The sequence below is a fragment of the Lampris incognitus genome, chromosome 20 (genome assembly GCF_029633865.1).
Source record: "Lampris incognitus isolate fLamInc1 chromosome 20, fLamInc1.hap2, whole genome shotgun sequence".
Lineage (NCBI taxonomy): Eukaryota > Metazoa > Chordata > Actinopteri > Lampriformes > Lampridae > Lampris > Lampris incognitus.
The window spans coordinates 27044666-27062714 of record NC_079230.1 but is presented as its reverse complement, the minus strand read 5'-3'; the positions used below and the strand labels follow the sequence as shown (position 1 = coordinate 27062714).

The window sequence follows — 18049 nt, the reverse complement described above, 5'->3', positions numbered from 1 at the left end:
TCTCAACCGTTTCTCATTTAACATAACATCAAAGCAAATATGCCGTACACATAGCATGAATTAGCCTGCATAAACATACATCAAGGCCAACACCAAGGCCTGCAAGAACACATTAACAACATTGACCAATATACAATTCACATTAACAACATTGACCAATATACAATTCTTCACATTAACAACATTGACCAATATACAATTCACATTAACAACATTGACCAATATACAATTCACATTAACAACATTGACCAATATACAATTCACATTAACAACATTGACCAATGTACAATTCTTCATATTTCTTTTTTCTTTCTTTCTTATTTTTAGATTTGCTTGCATTTCCTTTTAGTCATAAGTTCAGTCTATCAGGCTTTCTGATTTCTCTTGTGGACCTTCTCACCCCAGGTTCACTTGGAGTGTTTGTGTTGGTGTCTGTGTTACAGTCCATAGGAGGTGACTGAGATTCATTGTGGGCTTCACTGAGCTCACCGACAGTTTCTGGTGGAGTCTTTTACAGACTCACGATTGCGTCTGAGGATTTGTCCGTCCTCAGTTCTCACCGTGAACGATCGTGGAGCGACCTCTTGCAGAACCGTTGCTTTTGTCTTCCATCCATCAGCATCCTCAATCCTGAGTGTGTCATTGCTGGACAGTAAAGGAAGATGCTTGGCTGTTCTGTCATAGAATGACTTTTGCCTCAGTTTCTGCTGCCGCAGCTTGTATTCCAGGTTTGAGGGTTTCTTTTGTCTTAATTTGTCATTTGGGTGACTCGGCAGGGTAGTGCGGTGCTTCCTCTTCATCAGCGGCTCAGCAGGCGATAGGCCGCACTGGAGAGGTGATGCTCTGTAACTGAGCAGAGCCAAATACGGATCTGAGTCACTGTCGGCTGCTTTCTTTAAGAGTTGCTTGAGAATGTGGACTCCCTTTTCAGCTTGCCCATTCGACTGTGCATAGTGTGGACTTGACGTCCCATGCTGAAAATCATGTTGCTCTGCAAACCTCTGCTTCTAAAGCATGGGCCGTTGTCACTCACCACGGTGTGTGGAATGCCATGCCTGGCGAAGATTGATCTCACATGTGTTATGACACAGGTTGACGACGTATTTGCTAATAATGCCTTTCAGGAAAGTTGGAATAGTTGTCAATTACCACTAAATAGTCTTTATGTCTGAGGGGAAACAAGTCCATTCCCACTTTGTGCCCATGGTACTGTTGGCACATCAGCTATCACCATGGGCTCTTTGCGCTGCTTGTTTCTATGTTTCTGGCATGTGTCACATTTGCTTACCATTGTTTCAATGTCTTTGTTAATTCTGGGCCAGAAGACTGACTCTGTCGTCCTCCTTTTGCACTTTTCAATCCCGAGGTGGCCTTCATGTATCCTGTGTAGTATGTTCATTCTCAGAGCTTGTGGGATGACAATCCTGCCCTTTTTTTAGCAACATTCCATCCACAATACTAAGTTCAGTTCTGACATGGTAAAACTGTGGACATGAACCCACTGGCCATCCCTGATCCATGTTTCGCATTAGATGCTGCAGCTCTGTGTCCTTTGCTGTTGCCTCCGCTATCTGCCTCGACTTTGCGTCTGACACGGGCAGCGCAGCAGACACCATGTTCACATGGCATTGAATATCCTCATCTGTTGTACTCACACCGTTGCCTGTAGGCACTCTGGAGAGGGTGTCTGCGAGTACCAGGTGCTTTCCTGGAGTGTAAACTAGTTTCGAACTAGTTACCTCTGCAACTTCATCATCAAGCGTTGAATCCATGGAGACATCTCATTTAGATTCTTCTTGATGATAGCGACCAGCAGCCAATGATCTGTCTCTACTGTGAAAGATGGCAGTCCATATACATAGCTGTGAAACAGCTCTAAGCCAGAAGTCAGTCCCAAGCATTCTTTTTCGATCTGGGCGTATCGGCATTCAGATTTTGTCATGGCTGTGGATGCATAAGCCACTGGCTTCTAATGCTCACCCTCAGCCTGTAGGAGAACTACGCCAATACCATCTTTTGAGGCATCAGTCGACACTTTTATCCTCTTTGTGTGGTCATAAAATGTCAACACAGGTGCAGTGATCAGTGTGTTTCTTAGCTTTTGCCACTCATGCTCATGTTTGTCTGTCCATTTAAACTCACCAAGAGCTCACAGATGCATGATGTTTTTGCAGTCAGATTGGCAATGAATTTGCCTACGAAGTTGACCATCCCCATGATGCGTAACACACTTGTCTTGTCTGCAGGCCTTGGCATATTCTGTACTGCATTTATTTTTTCTTGGTCGGGCTGTACGCCTTCAGCCGAGAGCTTGTCTGTTGTAACTTAGATATAGTTAACAAAACAGAATTCTTATGCAGTAACTTTCAGATATATGTAACAAAACAGAATATGTGTTCAGTAACTTTCAGATATATGTAACAAAACAGAATATGTATTCAGTAACTTTCAGATATATGTAACAACAGAATTTTTATGCAGTAACTTTTAACAATGCAAACGGGAGCGAGATCTCTTATTAAAGTACAATAGATTACACTTGTGAAACAGATGTAATTAGAGAAAAAAGTCCCGTTACCCTTTATAGTTTAGGTAGATAAAGGTCTCAGTCACATTTGAGTAAAATAATCCTATTTCTATAAATGTCATAGGATCTTTTTTTTAAAGATATTTTATTTTCACGGACCTCTTGCAATTACACCACGGACCACTAGGGGTCCGCGGACCCCCGGTTGAGAAACACTGGATTAAAGGGTCTGATCCGTTAGCCAATACTAACAGCTAGTGCCACCTAGTGGGTAGAACGTGTAACAACATCCAATCGTCACAAACCTGTGTAGTTTTACAGATGGTCCCTTTTGTATATGGGCGATGGCTTGGTCATTGAGCATGAATCCGATAGTACTTAATTGTGTTTCATTTCTTTTATTTTTTTACAATTGTACAAAATAAAAACATGTACAAAATATGCCTGAAGTTATCTCTGAAATCACAGTTTGTTGTCTTGTCCTGACCAGGCAAAAACGTTTAGTAGTTGAGCCAGGGGTAGTTGCTTTAAGAGAATGGAATTCAGCGCCATATTAGGATATGGGCGGGCCATATTGTTGCTGGCGAAAATAGTTTGTCCAATCAAAGCGCCCCACGTTTCTGGACAAACACGGATGTACGTTGTGTGGACCAATCACGGGAATGTAGGACAGCGCAGGTGGTTGGGGAGGGCAAAACGAAACGGGAAAAAAAACTTTTATTTCTTACAGTTGTCAGCTGTTGAACTCATTCATTCTCACGTTACGAATAGACACGTAGAGCGATTCCCCCCCCTTTTTTTTATACAAGCAATGCCGGTAAAGTCTCGTTCAAGTACGATTTAAAATAGCGTCGTAAGGATTTTTGGAGGAACCTTTCATCGGCGTTTCAGATTGTCGCACGGAACTTTATCGGGCGAGGACCGAAAATACACTGCCGCACCGAAGTAAGAAGAGGTTTGACAGGAAAATGATGAAGGATTAATGAAGCACATCGCCGCCTCAATGACACACGTCGGTCCCTGCGGAAGGATTATAGCAGGAGAGACGTGAAATCTGAAGATATAAGTAACGCGTGGCTATAAATGATGGAGTCGAGTCGTAGAAACGGTGTCAGCGGTGTCCTGTTCTCCTTGTCAATGCTGTGTGTCATCCTAGACCTCCAGCTGGATGGTAATGCTAGCCTCGATGTGTGCTGTAAACATATTCCTAAAATATCCGCTGTGTCAACTATCTAAGGAAAAACGTGAAAGCTTTTCAAAAAATAAAGATACGCGTGCGTTTAAAGCCCAATAGATCCTCGCAGCTTTCATTTAAACTGCAATAGAGTATCTTAACAACCGGTTAAGGCATGCCACTCCTTGAACTCAAACAAAATGAGAAGGGACACTTCGTAAACCTCGGTGTCGTGGTATTAGCTAACACAGATTAAAGTTCTGGTTCTGGGTTGACTGCTTCACTAGAAAATCAGCAAAGTTCGAAAGCATCGAAGTAGACCTCCTCTTCTACTACATTCTCTTCTAGGACCCAACGAACGCCTCGCTGTTATTTTACCAATAGTTTTGATTTACTGACTTTGTCTTTTGATTTGCTGCATTAAGGGCTTTTTAGATCAGTTGGCTCATGATCTAGGGATTGATGGTACATGAGATAACAAGGAGGTCTGAAAAGTAAGATTATCATAGAATAGCAAACATTTTTTTGTGCACAGAGCTATAATAGCCTTGGACATTGAACCACAAGATGAAAAATATAGAAGTATAATTTTGTAGTTTACCCTCAGTCAGCAGTGTATTTCTAGAAAGGCTCACACTCCATTTTATGTTACAGGTGTCTTGGGGGCCACTCATGTAGAGATTGAGCAGCACTTGGAAATGGGCCGCAAACTCTTGGCTGCAGGTCAACTGGCTGAAGCCCTGTCCCACTACCACTCAGCTGTGGGTAAGATTATACACACCCAGACCAGTCTGCATGCCTGCAACGCCTGTCCGTCTAGCCCTTAAATACCGCCAATGTCTTGCTTTCACGAGTCACACGTCACACAATGGGAAATAAGCAAATTGTGCTGTGATCATTGTGGTGTAATGAACATTGTGTTCGTGTGCATTGCCCTCTTTCTCAACCATCCCTTTCCAACCCCAACTTCTCACCTTAATAAACAAATGTTTCATATTAAACACTTTAACCACAGGGTAGTTATTACAGTTCACATAATTGTTTTGATATCAATTTTCAGAGGGAGACTCAAAGAATTACCTGACCTACTACAAGAGAGCTGCAGTGTTCTTAGCTATGGGCAAGTCAAAGTCTGCTTTGCCAGACCTGACCAGAGCCATCCAGCTCAAGCCTGACTTTCTAGCTGTGAGTTCACATCATGACTACCAGAGAACTATTTGCTTAATTTATTCACGCATTTCAATTCCCCCCCCCCTCTGTTTCTTTGTCTCTCTTTCCCTCTTACGGCACCTCCCTATCTAATTCCATCTGTCCATATTTCCCTGTGTAATCAGGCCAGAATGCAGAGAGGAAATATTCTCTTGAAGCAGGGCAACACTCAAGAGGCCAGGGAAGACTTTGAAGCGGTGGTGAGTAAAACAGCAGACTTGGCCCTCCACGATTCAGTCTTTATTTCTGTCCATCAACATTCTCCCTGCCCACAATATCTTATCTATGAACCAGAGTATTTTCTATACCATTGTGTCATCTGTGAAATGAGGCTATAATATGGGGTTGCATGGCATGTGCCCAAGTTGTAATCGTACAGTTATGGAGGAAACGAACATAGTTGTGTGGTGGCCAGTGATACAGAGAACTTGCAAAAAAACTCAATGAGACGAGGATCCTTCAAAATAAGACTTTTATTGACGAATCAACAAAGTCTGAGTCAGGTCTGCAGAGTGACTGAAAATCAGACAAAAGCCTCCCTGTCTTTATACCATTTACAAATCTAGTGAACAATCTACTTGCGCCAGTCAATGTCCTGCTGTTAATCAGGGTCCTTGTTGCTCAGGGCATGTTGGCGGAGCAGGAGCCTCTCTATCGATGTAAGGATGATGTTAGGATGTCTTCAGTCATCGCCCTTTGACAGACTAATGGTTGTCTTGATATGCTGCTACTACTGCTACTACTGTTTTCTGCATAATAATGGTTACACTTACATAATGGAATGTCACTTATACTTTTGGGCATAAACAAGTTTATCTTCTACTGACGTTATGTCCTGGTTATATGGCCGTGTGCTACTTGCCACACTTGTTTGTCACTCTAGTCACATGAAATGACGGATACCCACATGTGCCCTTACGTACTACCATAGTTGTCAGGGAAGGTAGCTGTTTTTCTGTTATCGATGTATCTTTAAATCCACAATAAACCTGTGAATCTAATCAAACCAGTCTTTAAGTACAATGTAGCTAAAGAATGTAGCTAAAGGAGCCCCCCCCCCCCATTCACGAACCTCTGTTTGCATTTGTCCTTAAGCTTCAACGCGCCCCAGACCAGCAGGAGGCACAGGACCAGCTGATGAAGGCTAATGAGCTGGAGGAGCTGCAGGAGGAGGCCCATGCTGCCCACCATAGAGGAGACTACAGCACTACCATCACCATGCTGGAGCGAGTCATAGAGGTACACTTCAGCTCTGCCATGGGGCCGACTGACAGGGTCCTTTCGTGGACGCATTTACCCTCCAGGCGGTTGGTCATATTTACCGTACATATGTCCAGTGATGTTCAGCTCCCATCTTTTTCCAGATAACCCCCTGGGACCCTACGTCGCGGGAGCTCCGGGCGGAATGTTACATCCGCCTGGGAGATCCACAGAAGGCTATCCAGGACCTCACGCCGACCACAAGGCTACGTAACGACAACCGCGCCGCCTTTCTTAAGCTCAGCATGCTACACTACAGCCTCGGAGAGCACCATGAGTCACTTAAGTGAGCTGAGTTGCTGGGATGAACAAAAATTTTTTAATTTACTTAAATGTTTGCGATGCTTTGTGATGCCGGGCAAAATTATCTTCTGTTAGTTTTTAGATTGTACTTATAGATTTATATCTATATATACTTATAGATTTATTTATGAAAGGTTTTTGACCTCTCATTTCATGGTTTAGGTTTGTTTCTAGACCTTTTTTTTCTTCTTTTTTTAGTATTGCTAACCTTGCTTTCACTTGGCTAGACAGAGGGACCGAGCTGGGAAGGATGTGCAGCAGGTTAGGGGGATGAAGAATAGAGATGGAAATGTGCTGACAAGTGAGTAGAGTGTGTTGAAAAGGTGGACGGCGTACTTTGAGGGGCTGATGAATGAAGAAAATGAGAGAGAAGGTTGGATGATATGGGGATAGTGAATCAGAAAGTGCAGCGGATTAGCAAGGAGGAAGTAAGGGCAGCTATGAAGAGTGGAAAAGCAGTTGGTCCAGACAACATATCTGTGGAGGCATGGAGATGTTTAGGAGAGATGGCAGTGGAGGTTTTAATTAGATGGTTTAACACAATCTTGGAAAGTGAGAGGATGCCTGAGGAGTGGAGAAGAAGCATACTGGTACTGATTTTCAAGAATATCGTTGATATGCAGAGCTATAGTAACTACAGAGGTATAAAGTTGATCAACCACAGCATGAAGTTATGGGAAATAGTGGAAGCTAGGTTATGAGAGGTGATGATTAGCGAGCAGCAGTATGGTTTCATGCCACGAAAGAGCACCACAGATGTGATGTTTGCTTTGAGAATGTTGATGGACAAGTATAGAGAAGGCCAGGAGTTACATTGTGTCTTTGTGGATTTAGAGAAAGCATACGACAGGGTGCCGAGAGAGGAGGTGTGGTATTGTATGAGGAAGTCGGGAGTGGCAGAGAAGTATGTAGGAGTGGTGCAGGATATGTATGAGGGCAGTGTGACAGTAGTGAGGTGTGCGGTAGAGATGACAGGTGGGTTCAAGGTGGAGGTGGGATTAGATCAAGGATTGGCTCTGAACCCTTTCTTGTTTGCAGTGGTGATGGACAGGTTGACAGATGAGCTCATGCAGGACTCTTCCTGGACTATGATGTTCGTGGATGACATTGTGATCTGTATCGAGAGTAGGGAGCAGGTTGAGTAGAGCCAGGAGAGGTGGAGGTATGCACTGGAGAGAAGAGGAATGAAAGTCAGTAGGAGCAAGACAGAATACATATGCATGAACAAGAGGGAGGACATGGAATGGTGAGGATGTAAGGAGTACTGGTGGCAAAGGTGGATGAGTTTAAATATTTGGGGTCAGCTGTTCAAAGTAATTGGGGGTGCAGAAGAGAGTGCAGGCAGGGTGGAGTGGGTAGGGAGAGTGTTAGGAGTGATTTGCAACAGAACAATACCAGCAAGAATGAAAGGGAAGGTTTGTGATTTGTGATTTGATTTGCGATACTTTATTAATCCCCGTGAGGCAATTCTTTCTCTGCGTTTAACCCAACCTAGATGTGTAGCTAGGAGCAGTGGGTAGCCGCTGTGCAGCGCCTGGGGATTCCACCAGGGTTGGGCAGTCTTATCCAGAAAGGTCCAGTGTGGGTGAAGGTTTTTGTTCCAACCAAGCAGTTACACACCTGATCCCACTAATCAACCAGTGAGTCTTTGCTGAGGAACTTGATTAGGAGACACAGGTGTGTAATTGTTTGGTTGGAACAAAAACCTTCACTCACACTGGACCTTTCCGGATAAGACTGCCCACCCCTGGTTTACACGATGGTAGTGAGACCAGCTATGTTGCATGGTTTGGAGACAGTGGCACTGATAAAAAGACAGCAGGCAGAGCTGGAGATAGCGGCGTTGAAGATGCTAAGATTTTCATTGGGAGTGACGAAGGACAGGATTAGGGGTGAGTATATTAGAGGGACAGCTCAGGTTGGACGGTTTGGAGACAAAACAAGAGAGCTGAGATTGAGATGGTTTGGACATGTGTGGAGGAGAGATAATGGCTATATTGGGAGAAGGATGCTGAAGATGGAGCTGCCAGGGAAGAGGAAAAGAGAAACGCCAAAGAGGTTGTTTATGGATGTGGTGAGAGAGGACATGAGGGTGGTTGGCGTGACAGAGGAAGATGCAGAGGACAAAAAGAGATGGAAACGGATCATCCGCTGTGTTGACTCCTAACGGGAGCAGCCAAAAGAAGAACAACCTTGCTTTCACTTATTTCTATTGTTGATTTTTACCCTTATTTTACTCCCTCATAAAGTGGGCGATCGTTTTTTTTTCCAAAAGTTATTTATACATAATACACATCTTTATTATTAATATTGTTATTATTGTTATTTGTTGAAAAGTCTAAATGTACCTGTGGCTTTCTTTCGTCTGTCCTTCTTTCTTTGCTGTTTCTCTCCCCTCACAACCTTCTCTCCATCCATACCCGTGCAGTAACATCAGAGAGTGTCTGAAGCTGGATCAAGATGATAAGGAGTGTTTCAGCCATTACAAGCAGGTGAAGAAGCTCAGCAAGCAGCTGGACACAGCAGAGGAGCTCATTCAAGAGCAGAGGTTGGTTCCTCTGTAATTCTGTATTTTGAATAGATGGATCAAGGCAGCACGGTTGGTTTGTGTCTTGGAAAAATGGCTTTGACTACCGGAAATGTTTTCAAGATGTGTAATACCCCATGACATTCAGATCAGACTGACCAAAGAGAAAATACAGTGCACAATAAAACTGCTCAGAACAGCTGGTTAAAAATGGTTCAATATGTGACTAAAAAAAAAAAATCAATGGCAATGTGGGGAAATGATAGAAGTAAGGAAGCGATTGACCAAATAGGCCACATCAATAATTTAAAAAAGGAAAAGGCCAAAGCTGTTGTGGACAGATGACAGTTTAAGCTGCCTATAAAAAGCATTCGAGTGACAAGTCAATTACTTGTTATTCTTTTTTGACATAATCGCCTGACGTATTATCTAGCTTTATGAAGAAATAGCTACTCTGCATGTTATGTATAAGTCTTGGCCACTGGCTTTATTTTGACTCCCTGCATTTAGGTATCAGGAGGCCATTGATAAGTATGAATCAGTGATGAAGACTGAGCCTACTGTCCTATACTACACCAACCTAGCCAAGGAGAAGATCTGCTTCTGCCTCGTCAAGGTGAGAGAAAAAAAGACTTGTGACTACAACTCGAGTCGAGGGATTTACAGCTCAGTGACCTAGTTATTGTTTGCCTTGCGGAGCCAAATACAGATTATCCACAGCAATAATGTGATTGCAACACAGACAATGTGAAACCCTCTGATCTTATTTGTCGCCCATCTTTGTTGCGCTGCACAACACGCATTTGCTTTCAACCATTCTGCCAGTTCAATGAGCCTAAAGGCTTCTGCCCCTCTATCCCATCCATTTCAGATTAAGGAGGTTTACAAGGCAATAGATGTGTGTTCAGAGGCCCACCAGAGAGACCCCCGCAATGCCAACGTCCTACGAGACCGCGCAGAGGCATACATCCTCAACCAGGAGTACGAGAAAGGTACAACCCCCCCATACTGTCCTCCTCCTGTGAGTGGATGAAGGAAGAGGGGGTCACGAGTTCACTCACACTTGCAAGATTTGAGATAAACAGAACTTAATGGATAAAAAGAGGTATAAATTGTTCTAAATGTATTTAAACAACTCGCTGATTGGATGGCATAAATACTTGGCAATGCAGGTGAACGTAATGAACCACCTGACACATTAGAAAACCATCAGTGCTTTTGGCCTTAAAGGCAGATTTTAATGATGGTGTATGCGTAATCAGTAATGTCTTGGATTGAAGCAATAAAGTCCTCACTGTGAACTATATTGACGGAGAAATCAGTATAGTCCTGCAGAGCCCCACAGCACCTACACATACCAGAATGCATTGCGCATAAGCCTCTGTATTGTCATCCATTAAATCTGACTTAGTTAGTGTTGTGGGATGATGTGTTTTTTTTTTTTTAACAGTGTCTTTAAAGTAGATTAGAGTATTAGAAACCCTGCTAGGCTGTAATTAGTTTTTCCATCCATCAACTGACATCACAATCTTTTACTGCTGCCCCAGAGATGCAGAAATTATCAGGAACAGCTGCAGGCATTTTTCAAGTCAGTGAATTTTCCCTATAATGGCCAGAGTTGGAAGCACTATCCAGAAGCATCTGTGTCGAGATCATCCTAATAAACCTAAATTCTGTTAGGATAGAGGCGTCAGGTTGACCTAGGGTTTTTATTCTGTAGTGTTGAACCTCAACTGAAAATAAAACAACTTATCGGAGTGAGGGGGGAAAAAACTGTCTAGGTACGAGGTAGTTCACTGGTTTGTAAAGCATCCATTTGTTTCTCAAGATCACAGCAACTTTGTCTGATGAACTGTCAGAGGTTTAAATTTTAGTTGGGTTTTTTTTCCATGTTTTTTTTTTTTTTTTTTTTTTGCACGGTTTCCAGCGGTGGAGGATTACCAGGAAGCAAGAGAGTTTGACGGCGACAGCGCTGAGATTAAAGAAGGGTTTGAACGCGCACAGAAACTGCTTAAAATCTCCCGCAAGAGAGACTACTATAAGATCCTGGGTGTCAACAGGTAACTGCTCTACTCTTTCCTCTTAACAACTTAAAACCCTGTGCTCTGTATCATTGAAATCCTTGACCTAGTGCAGATTTATCAAGATCATATTCTTACCTCAAACTCCTGTTAAAAAGAACTGACTGCATTCTGTCGGTCTATTTTTGGGTATTTTCAGATCCTCTCTTGTGAGCCGTCTTGACTTCCCCCTCAAAGATTCGATGACTTTTAGCTGTGTAAAACATTTACCCGTAGGTCGAATAATGGATGGTGGACCAACACACTAACCAGAAGATGAGTTGGTGAGCGTGTACCATAGGGGGCCACACCTTGTCGGCTCTAATGCGTACTACAACTTGTGTTGTTTTTCTCCAGGAGTGCCAACAAACAGGAAATCATCAAGGCGTACAGGAAGCTGGCGCAGCAGTGGCATCCGGACAACTTCCAGTCCGAGGCTGAGAAGAAGGAGGCAGAGAAGAAGTTCATCGACATCGCCTCGGCCAAAGAGGTCCTCACCGACCCAGGTCTGAAACTGACATCGTTTGATACTCAATTGAAACCCGATGACCTGTAACCCAAAGTTCATGGGATCGAACATGTCACCTTTAGTTAACAAGATGGTCGCTCACTAAACTCTTCACTCAGTCTATCAATCAGTTGTGCATTTTACATTTTAAAATCACATTATGTCATAGTGCACAGAAAAGACCTGTTTTATTTCCTTTTAATTCTTGCATTTTTTTTTTAAAGGAAAACTTTTGTATCCGTAATAAGAAACATCTCTGGTGCAATAGTGACCAAGCATTAACTGAATATTTGGAAAACTCTCCTTAATGAAATTTGGATTTTGTGAAACAAATTGTACAAGTGTGATCTGACTAAATCTGTTAGCATTCCCCAACAACCAGCACACAAGGAAATGCTTTATTTCTTGGCCTGTTCTGCTTTGCAAAAGAGGTTCTGAATCTCAAGTGGACTTCCTGGTTAAATCAAGGCAAAAAAACAAAGAAACAAAAAAGAATAGGGGCAAAAACAAAGTTTCCCCAACTGACTACCCCCCCCCCCAAAAAAAACAACAAAACAAAACCAGAGGGCTCATGTGCATAGCAGCCATTGCTAATGCCCTCTAATACATATGTAATGTATCTGCAATTATGTGTAATTGTCATGACTGCCACCTGGGGTACTAACGCTAATTGTCTCCCTGCCATAGACTCACCACTCCAGACTATTTGTTACCATTTTTGGTGCAGGCATCTCGGATACCTTCTAAATTTTGACAACAGGGCCTTCAGTGTGCCGTGGACTGTTGTATACATATTAAAGACTACATCAGTACAAGAAATATATAAACAGACTGAAAGACATTAGCATTGTAGATATATTATGTCAGATATGCACCGCTAATACATCACAGACATACCCATTATAGGATTTTAGCAACGGTTGCTATGTGCATAAGCCCCCTAGTTGGTGGGTCAGCAGACCAATCAAAAAGACCCAACAAAGGACCAATAAAGAAATAAAGCATTTCCTCGTGTGGTGGTAATTGGGGAATCCAACCAGGTTTAATCAGATCAATTTGTTTTACAAAATCTAAACTGCATTAAGCAGTAGGGATCATAGAAGCTGATTAAGTAAGATTCTTTTCCCCCAAAATGTCCACTCAAGAGGTAAAAACGGTCATGTCTGTAGTGTGATGAGACTGTGGAATGATATTCATGGTTGTCTGCCGACTGTGCAATCCGACATCTTGTAAGACGTAGACATGTGTACATTTTTAAATGTGAATTTGTCTTGCTTGAACTGTTTTATGTTACTAGTGATGGTCATAATGATGGAGAAATTTACCTTTTGGAAATAATAAAGTACTACTAACATTTCAGTATTATTCACTTAACTTTGTTCATCCATCTTTTTCCCAGAAATGAGGCAGAAATTTGATGCCGGCGAGGATCCCCTGGACCCAGAGAGCCAGCAGGGCGGAGGAGGCGGACAGGGGGGCCCCGGCTGGCCCTTCCACTTCAACCCCTTTGAGTCTGGGGGCAACTTCCACTTCAAGTTCCACTACAACTAGAGATGAGGACTCTCCTGAACTCCAGGGGTTGGGGGACTTTGTTGGGGTGAGACGCTTCATCATCATCAGAAGTCAGCAGGCCAGGTAGAAATCTGTGGATGGACTCTGGAATCTGAACTTCAGAACTTGTGCCTCAGCTCGGATGTGTATGAATATTGTGGTTTATTTCAACCCTTTGGCAGGTTGACTTTATAAATACGGTTTCTGTATAGCGGTGGCTTGAGTTGCACAGAAAAAAAACCTGGATTTCGGACTTCTGGCTGCAAAACAAGTGATACTTCTGGTGGTTACCAATGAATTCATTTTATTATTGTGGTTGAAGACTCCCAAAGTGAAGTCCTGCATTGATGCTTCAGCCCTTCAAAATGGCATGATGGCAGTTGAAAAACAGCCACACTGGTCCAATTTCCTTTCTTTGGGACGTCTGGTCTTACTACTTTTGGCTTTCTTTGTGCCATTCTTTGATACTTTACCAAGGAACTCCTTTTTTTAAAGAAAATGCAGTAGCTTTTCTCATTTGGTTTGGAAATTACATCAGAGGTATGGTATGCAGTATGCTGTCAGGTTTCTGCTTGCTGTTCGAGTGGAAAACCAAAAATCTGAAATTACGCAAAAATTGTGCATGCGGCTCACTCAATTTTTGTGACCATGTAAAAGATTTTCTGTGCTAAAGAACCCCGATCAGGGCTTCAGATGTCATTCAGAGACTCTTCCTTGAGCTCTCTGAGGACAATAAACTGTCTTCTCTGTTGTCACTAAATAGGATGGACTTGGGGGGACTGACAGATCCAAAAGTGACTCTTTATAAAAGGAAAAATTTTGTGATTTAGAAGCGAACTCATCTGGGTGTAAAATTGAAACGTAATGAATGTAGTCACAACAGCCACTCCTGTTTTCTCTGGTCAAGTCAAAATTATTCTTGGGTTCCTAGCTGGCTTCTAGTTTTCTAGTGTGACAGACTTGCAAATGTTCACATTTATTTAATGAGCTACCATAGTCTTCATTGAAAACTGGGTGAATTCTGTCTTGGGGATTGTTTTTATCCTTTAGTTGACAAATTCCATATGAGCTGAGAGACCTCGGGAATATTCATGTTGAGGAATTTTACTTTTTCAAGAGCCCAAAACTTTTTATCTGCAAAGGGAAACAGTAATGTGTTTTTTGCATTAGAATATTAAGGAAGCTCAAGTTTTACAGATGGTCACCTGAAAAACCTGGAAGTTTTGCTTCCTGGGTAAAACAATAGCAGCTACATAACTGCAATTGAAATACTGCTGATGGGGCTTTCCTCTTTTCACTCCTTATAAAAAAGCATTGGAGACTTTGCTTTGGAGACTTGCACCTTTTCTCTCTTGAAGAACCACTCCAGAAATGTTACTCATGGTGTTCCCTTGCTCTGCAAAGTCTTTTAAGGACTTTACACAAACCAGTTATCACTAAATTGACTTTTACATGTGCCTCATTTATAGAAAGGTCTTTTGGTCAAGATTTGTCTTTGAAACGTGCACAGTTGGAAACCAATTTCACACACACAATTCACATTGTGATATTGAGCTTGGTATGAAAATGCCTGTCGTCATGCTCTTTTTCTGTGAGAGCAGGAGGTTGACGGGCATATATCGTGTTGTGGGCTCCTATATGAAATAGGTGTAAGACGCCCAAGTATACATTAGTGAACGAAGTCAGATTTTCGGGCAAATCAGTTTGCATTGTGAGAATAACTGTCTCCCTGGCAGTTGTAGAATATGAATGATGCAACTTTTTGTGTATCCTTGAACTCCCGAAGCACTTCTCATTCATCTGTATGTGTACAATTTTCATTTTAAATCACGTAAATGCATAACTGAACTTAAGATCAAGTCGGAGGTAAAATCATGAAGTATTTTTATAAATGAGGCCCAAGTTAAATAGGAAATATTGCCGTATAGGATAAATCGGTGACAATGTTCTCTTTAGATGACGACTGTCATTTGTAGAGTACTGAGTAAATGATTATTGACAATATTACTGACAATGGGTTTGTATGGCTTCTACCTTATTTTAAGGACCTAACTGTAAATGCTTTGAATCCTAGTTACTCCTTGACTGTGTGATCAACTGGTTGGGACAGATTCATTGTTACTGATGCAAACTGTGTGGGTCAGGTTAATTTCTCTGTTTCAAATTGAGCGTTTTCATTTTCGTCACTTTTTATGTTGCCAAACTCTGTCCAATGAAATGTTCAAATGCTGTACCTATTAAAATATTTAAAAAGAACCCATTTTTAAATAACGTCGTAATAATGAAATGTTACTAAAACAATATTGATCGTTGTAGGAGAAATGCTCGGAACATTGCTGCACCTGCAGAGATTTAAGAGCCGTCAAAGTAACGGCGACCCCTGAAGTGCAGATCTTGTGCCCAGCGGTTAAAAACGGTCTCTTTTCACTACAACACTGCTGTAGCATGTATTTCACATTAATGTGTTGTGTCCAACAGATGTATAAGACAGATGGGTAGTGCATAAGCAATAATTGCAGTCTGGCATAAATGTTCTCATTTACTAGCGATGGCTATACACAAAGGGATACTGCAATTTATTTTAAAACACTATCAAACAGACACTTGGCATTCAAACAATTTCCACACTTTATCTGCTGTTCTGGAACAGCTCACGTCATCTGTATGAACATATTTTGTTTTGCTCATACCAACAAAGTACACATACATTAGCAGACAATTTGCATTGTCCAGTCATAACTGCATATGCTTTTTTTTTTTCAACCACAGCTGATGGCTAAACTTAAAACACTGACGGAGGAGATCGGTATCTTTAGAAGCTTGAAGGGAAAAAAATCCACCTGCTCCAGAAGTACATTCTCCTTTTGGTTTGAGCCACAGTCCTTGACAGAACTAGTTTGTTAATTGCCAGTTAGCATGTAAACTGGTTCACCTGGCGGGGATGGCTGTCAGTGGCCAGCTCCACAGCCTTGTGTGTCAGCCAGACTGTCTGCCTCCACCTCAATGGAAACCACATGGTGACCTGGGATCATGGCCAGGCCCAGGACTCTGGGTTCCCCTTGAGAGAACATGTCTGAAAACAGCAGACAAAATGACAAGTGATTTATATGCATATTTTATTTAACCAGGAAAGCCAAACTGACATTTAAACTCCAGTTTATATGTGTATCCTGGCCAATACAGGCAGTAAAAATGGTTAGACAGTGAAATACAGTCAGAGACAACGCATGACATAACAAAGGAAACCAATGTCTATATTTAATGGATGATAAAGCAATTGGGAAGCGATCTGTTTCTGACCATAGCCTGAACAACTACTACTCAGTTTACTGTGGGGGCATGCTTCAACTGTTTCAACAGGGCCCAGTTTCCCAAAAGCAACACAGGACAAAGATCCTCTTTGTCTTTTACATTGCAGTGGAACAAAGATTAATTCAGGACAAATGGGCTTTTGAGAAACCCAGCCTGGGGCCAATCCGTATCATATCTTAAAAAGTAAGTCCTGATCCAAGACCTGTTTGCCTCTGGTCATGGTGAAACTTCTTGTCACATAACCTGTCCAGTACTTCTAAAGCAATATTCCAACATTCGGCCATATGACGCCTACAAATCAGTTTTCTATTTGGATCACGGCTATCTAGAATTCATTTCGCCAAACTAATTTAAAAGATGTGATGGAATCAAAACTGATCTAATTTCATGCTACACAAATATGGTGTTTTTAATACCCATTTGTAAGATAAATGATAATCTGATGCGTCCATCACAGCTTGAGTCCACACAAAACCTTAGGACTGTTTTGGTAGTGGATTTGAAATAGTAGTAGGTCATGCAAGTGTTGTAGGATTTCAGCATTCACTATGACCTTGTAAGTCAGATTCAAACTGGTGAATGTCCTACACATCATGGTAAAGCTTGATACACCTCATAAATAATATCCCAGGCTTTAAAGTTAGATGTCTGTGATTGACTTAATGTAGTCAATGCTTTTTTCAGACAAAGCCGCATTGTTTTCAAAAGTGACACACTGAATACTTTTTACAATATTTTTGTTCTTTGAGAGTTTGTAGAACTGGCAAAGCAAATATTTTCTGATGGTTGTTGACATTTTCAAGCTCCTTCAAATTGCATTTATGGTATTTGCCAGCTGATCTATGAGTCATTGTTAAGGAACCACAAAGGGAGTAGGTTAAGATACTTTCATGCCCTCAGTTCAGGGTTGAATTGCACATGATTAATGTAAAGCTTTTAACATCATAAGAATTAATCACAAAGATGTTTGCAAATTCGGGGAAAAATGCAATGGGGGCTGATGATTTTGAATGAAAAAAAACCCTCAAATTCTTATCAGACTGAGTTTAACTTTAAAGTTCTACTTAACTTGCAAGCCATGTCATTCATTGAAAACCCAATGAATTTTGGTTGCTGCCACTTTCACCTTTTGCAGATAATAGTAAACATGTATGAATGCCCATATTTGCAACTTTATATTTTGGTATGCTCAAAATAGTTTTAAGATAATTTAATGCAGTGCTACCTGTGGACTTGAGGAATTCCTGAGCAGATCCCAGGATGACATTGCAGTCTCGGTCTGTGCAGAGGAACAGTCCCACCAGCGTCCGTCCATCTGTCATCCGGATCCTCATGTTCTTGTTCAGCAGTCCCTCAAGCTTCTCTCTGGCCTGGAGTGGTGATGACAGTCGAGGTTGCTCCTGGGCAACCAACATGGAGAGGCAGCTTTCAGTTTTTATGCACCACATATCTGGAACAAACCCTCTGAAAACTGCAGGTCTGATACAACTGTTCTTTTAAATCTAGGTTGAAGACGTTCCTCTTTACCGCTGCCTTTTATTAAATAAAACTTGAAGCTTTTGATTTTCATTTTACACTGCACTGTAACGTTTACTCTTTGTTTTTCAATGTTTGCCTT

General features: G+C 41.8%; 2 protein-coding genes across 2 annotated transcripts in view; one reads left to right on the top strand and one right to left on the bottom strand.

The window, feature by feature from the left end:
- Window positions 1-3356: 3356 nt before the first annotated feature.
- dnajc3b (DnaJ (Hsp40) homolog, subfamily C, member 3b) lies at window positions 3357-15370 on the top strand. Its single transcript, XM_056300033.1, has 12 exons — window positions 3357-3698; window positions 4356-4466; window positions 4762-4886; window positions 5036-5110; window positions 6006-6149; window positions 6275-6456; window positions 8902-9021; window positions 9511-9616; window positions 9872-9992; window positions 10928-11060; window positions 11418-11566; window positions 12968-15370. Exons 1-12 carry the CDS (start codon window positions 3611-3613, stop codon window positions 13117-13119), a joined length of 1506 nt encoding a protein of 501 aa, XP_056156008.1. The 5' UTR covers window positions 3357-3610; the 3' UTR covers window positions 13120-15370.
- Window positions 15371-15584: 214 nt separating this feature from the next.
- Window positions 15585-18049, bottom strand: part of naa38 (N-alpha-acetyltransferase 38, NatC auxiliary subunit) — a 3200-nt gene continuing 735 nt past the window's right edge. Inside the window, 2 exon segments of the mRNA XM_056300044.1 lie at window positions 15585-16192; window positions 17657-17831. Coding sequence (XP_056156019.1) covers window positions 16068-16192; window positions 17657-17831 — 300 coding nt within the window. The 3' untranslated portion in view covers window positions 15585-16067.

Excerpts from the sequence above, each read along its gene's own strand:
- dnajc3b (XM_056300033.1), top strand. The coding sequence starts at position 3,611 with ATGATGGAGTCGAGTCGTAGAAACGGTGTCAGCGGTGTCCTGTTCTCC. Across the intron at positions 4,887-5,035 it reads TCAAGCCTGACTTTCTAGCT|GCCAGAATGCAGAGAGGAAA; the intron begins GTGAGTTCACAT and ends CTGTGTAATCAG. Across the intron at positions 9,022-9,510 it reads GAGCTCATTCAAGAGCAGAG|GTATCAGGAGGCCATTGATA; the intron begins GTTGGTTCCTCT and ends CCCTGCATTTAG.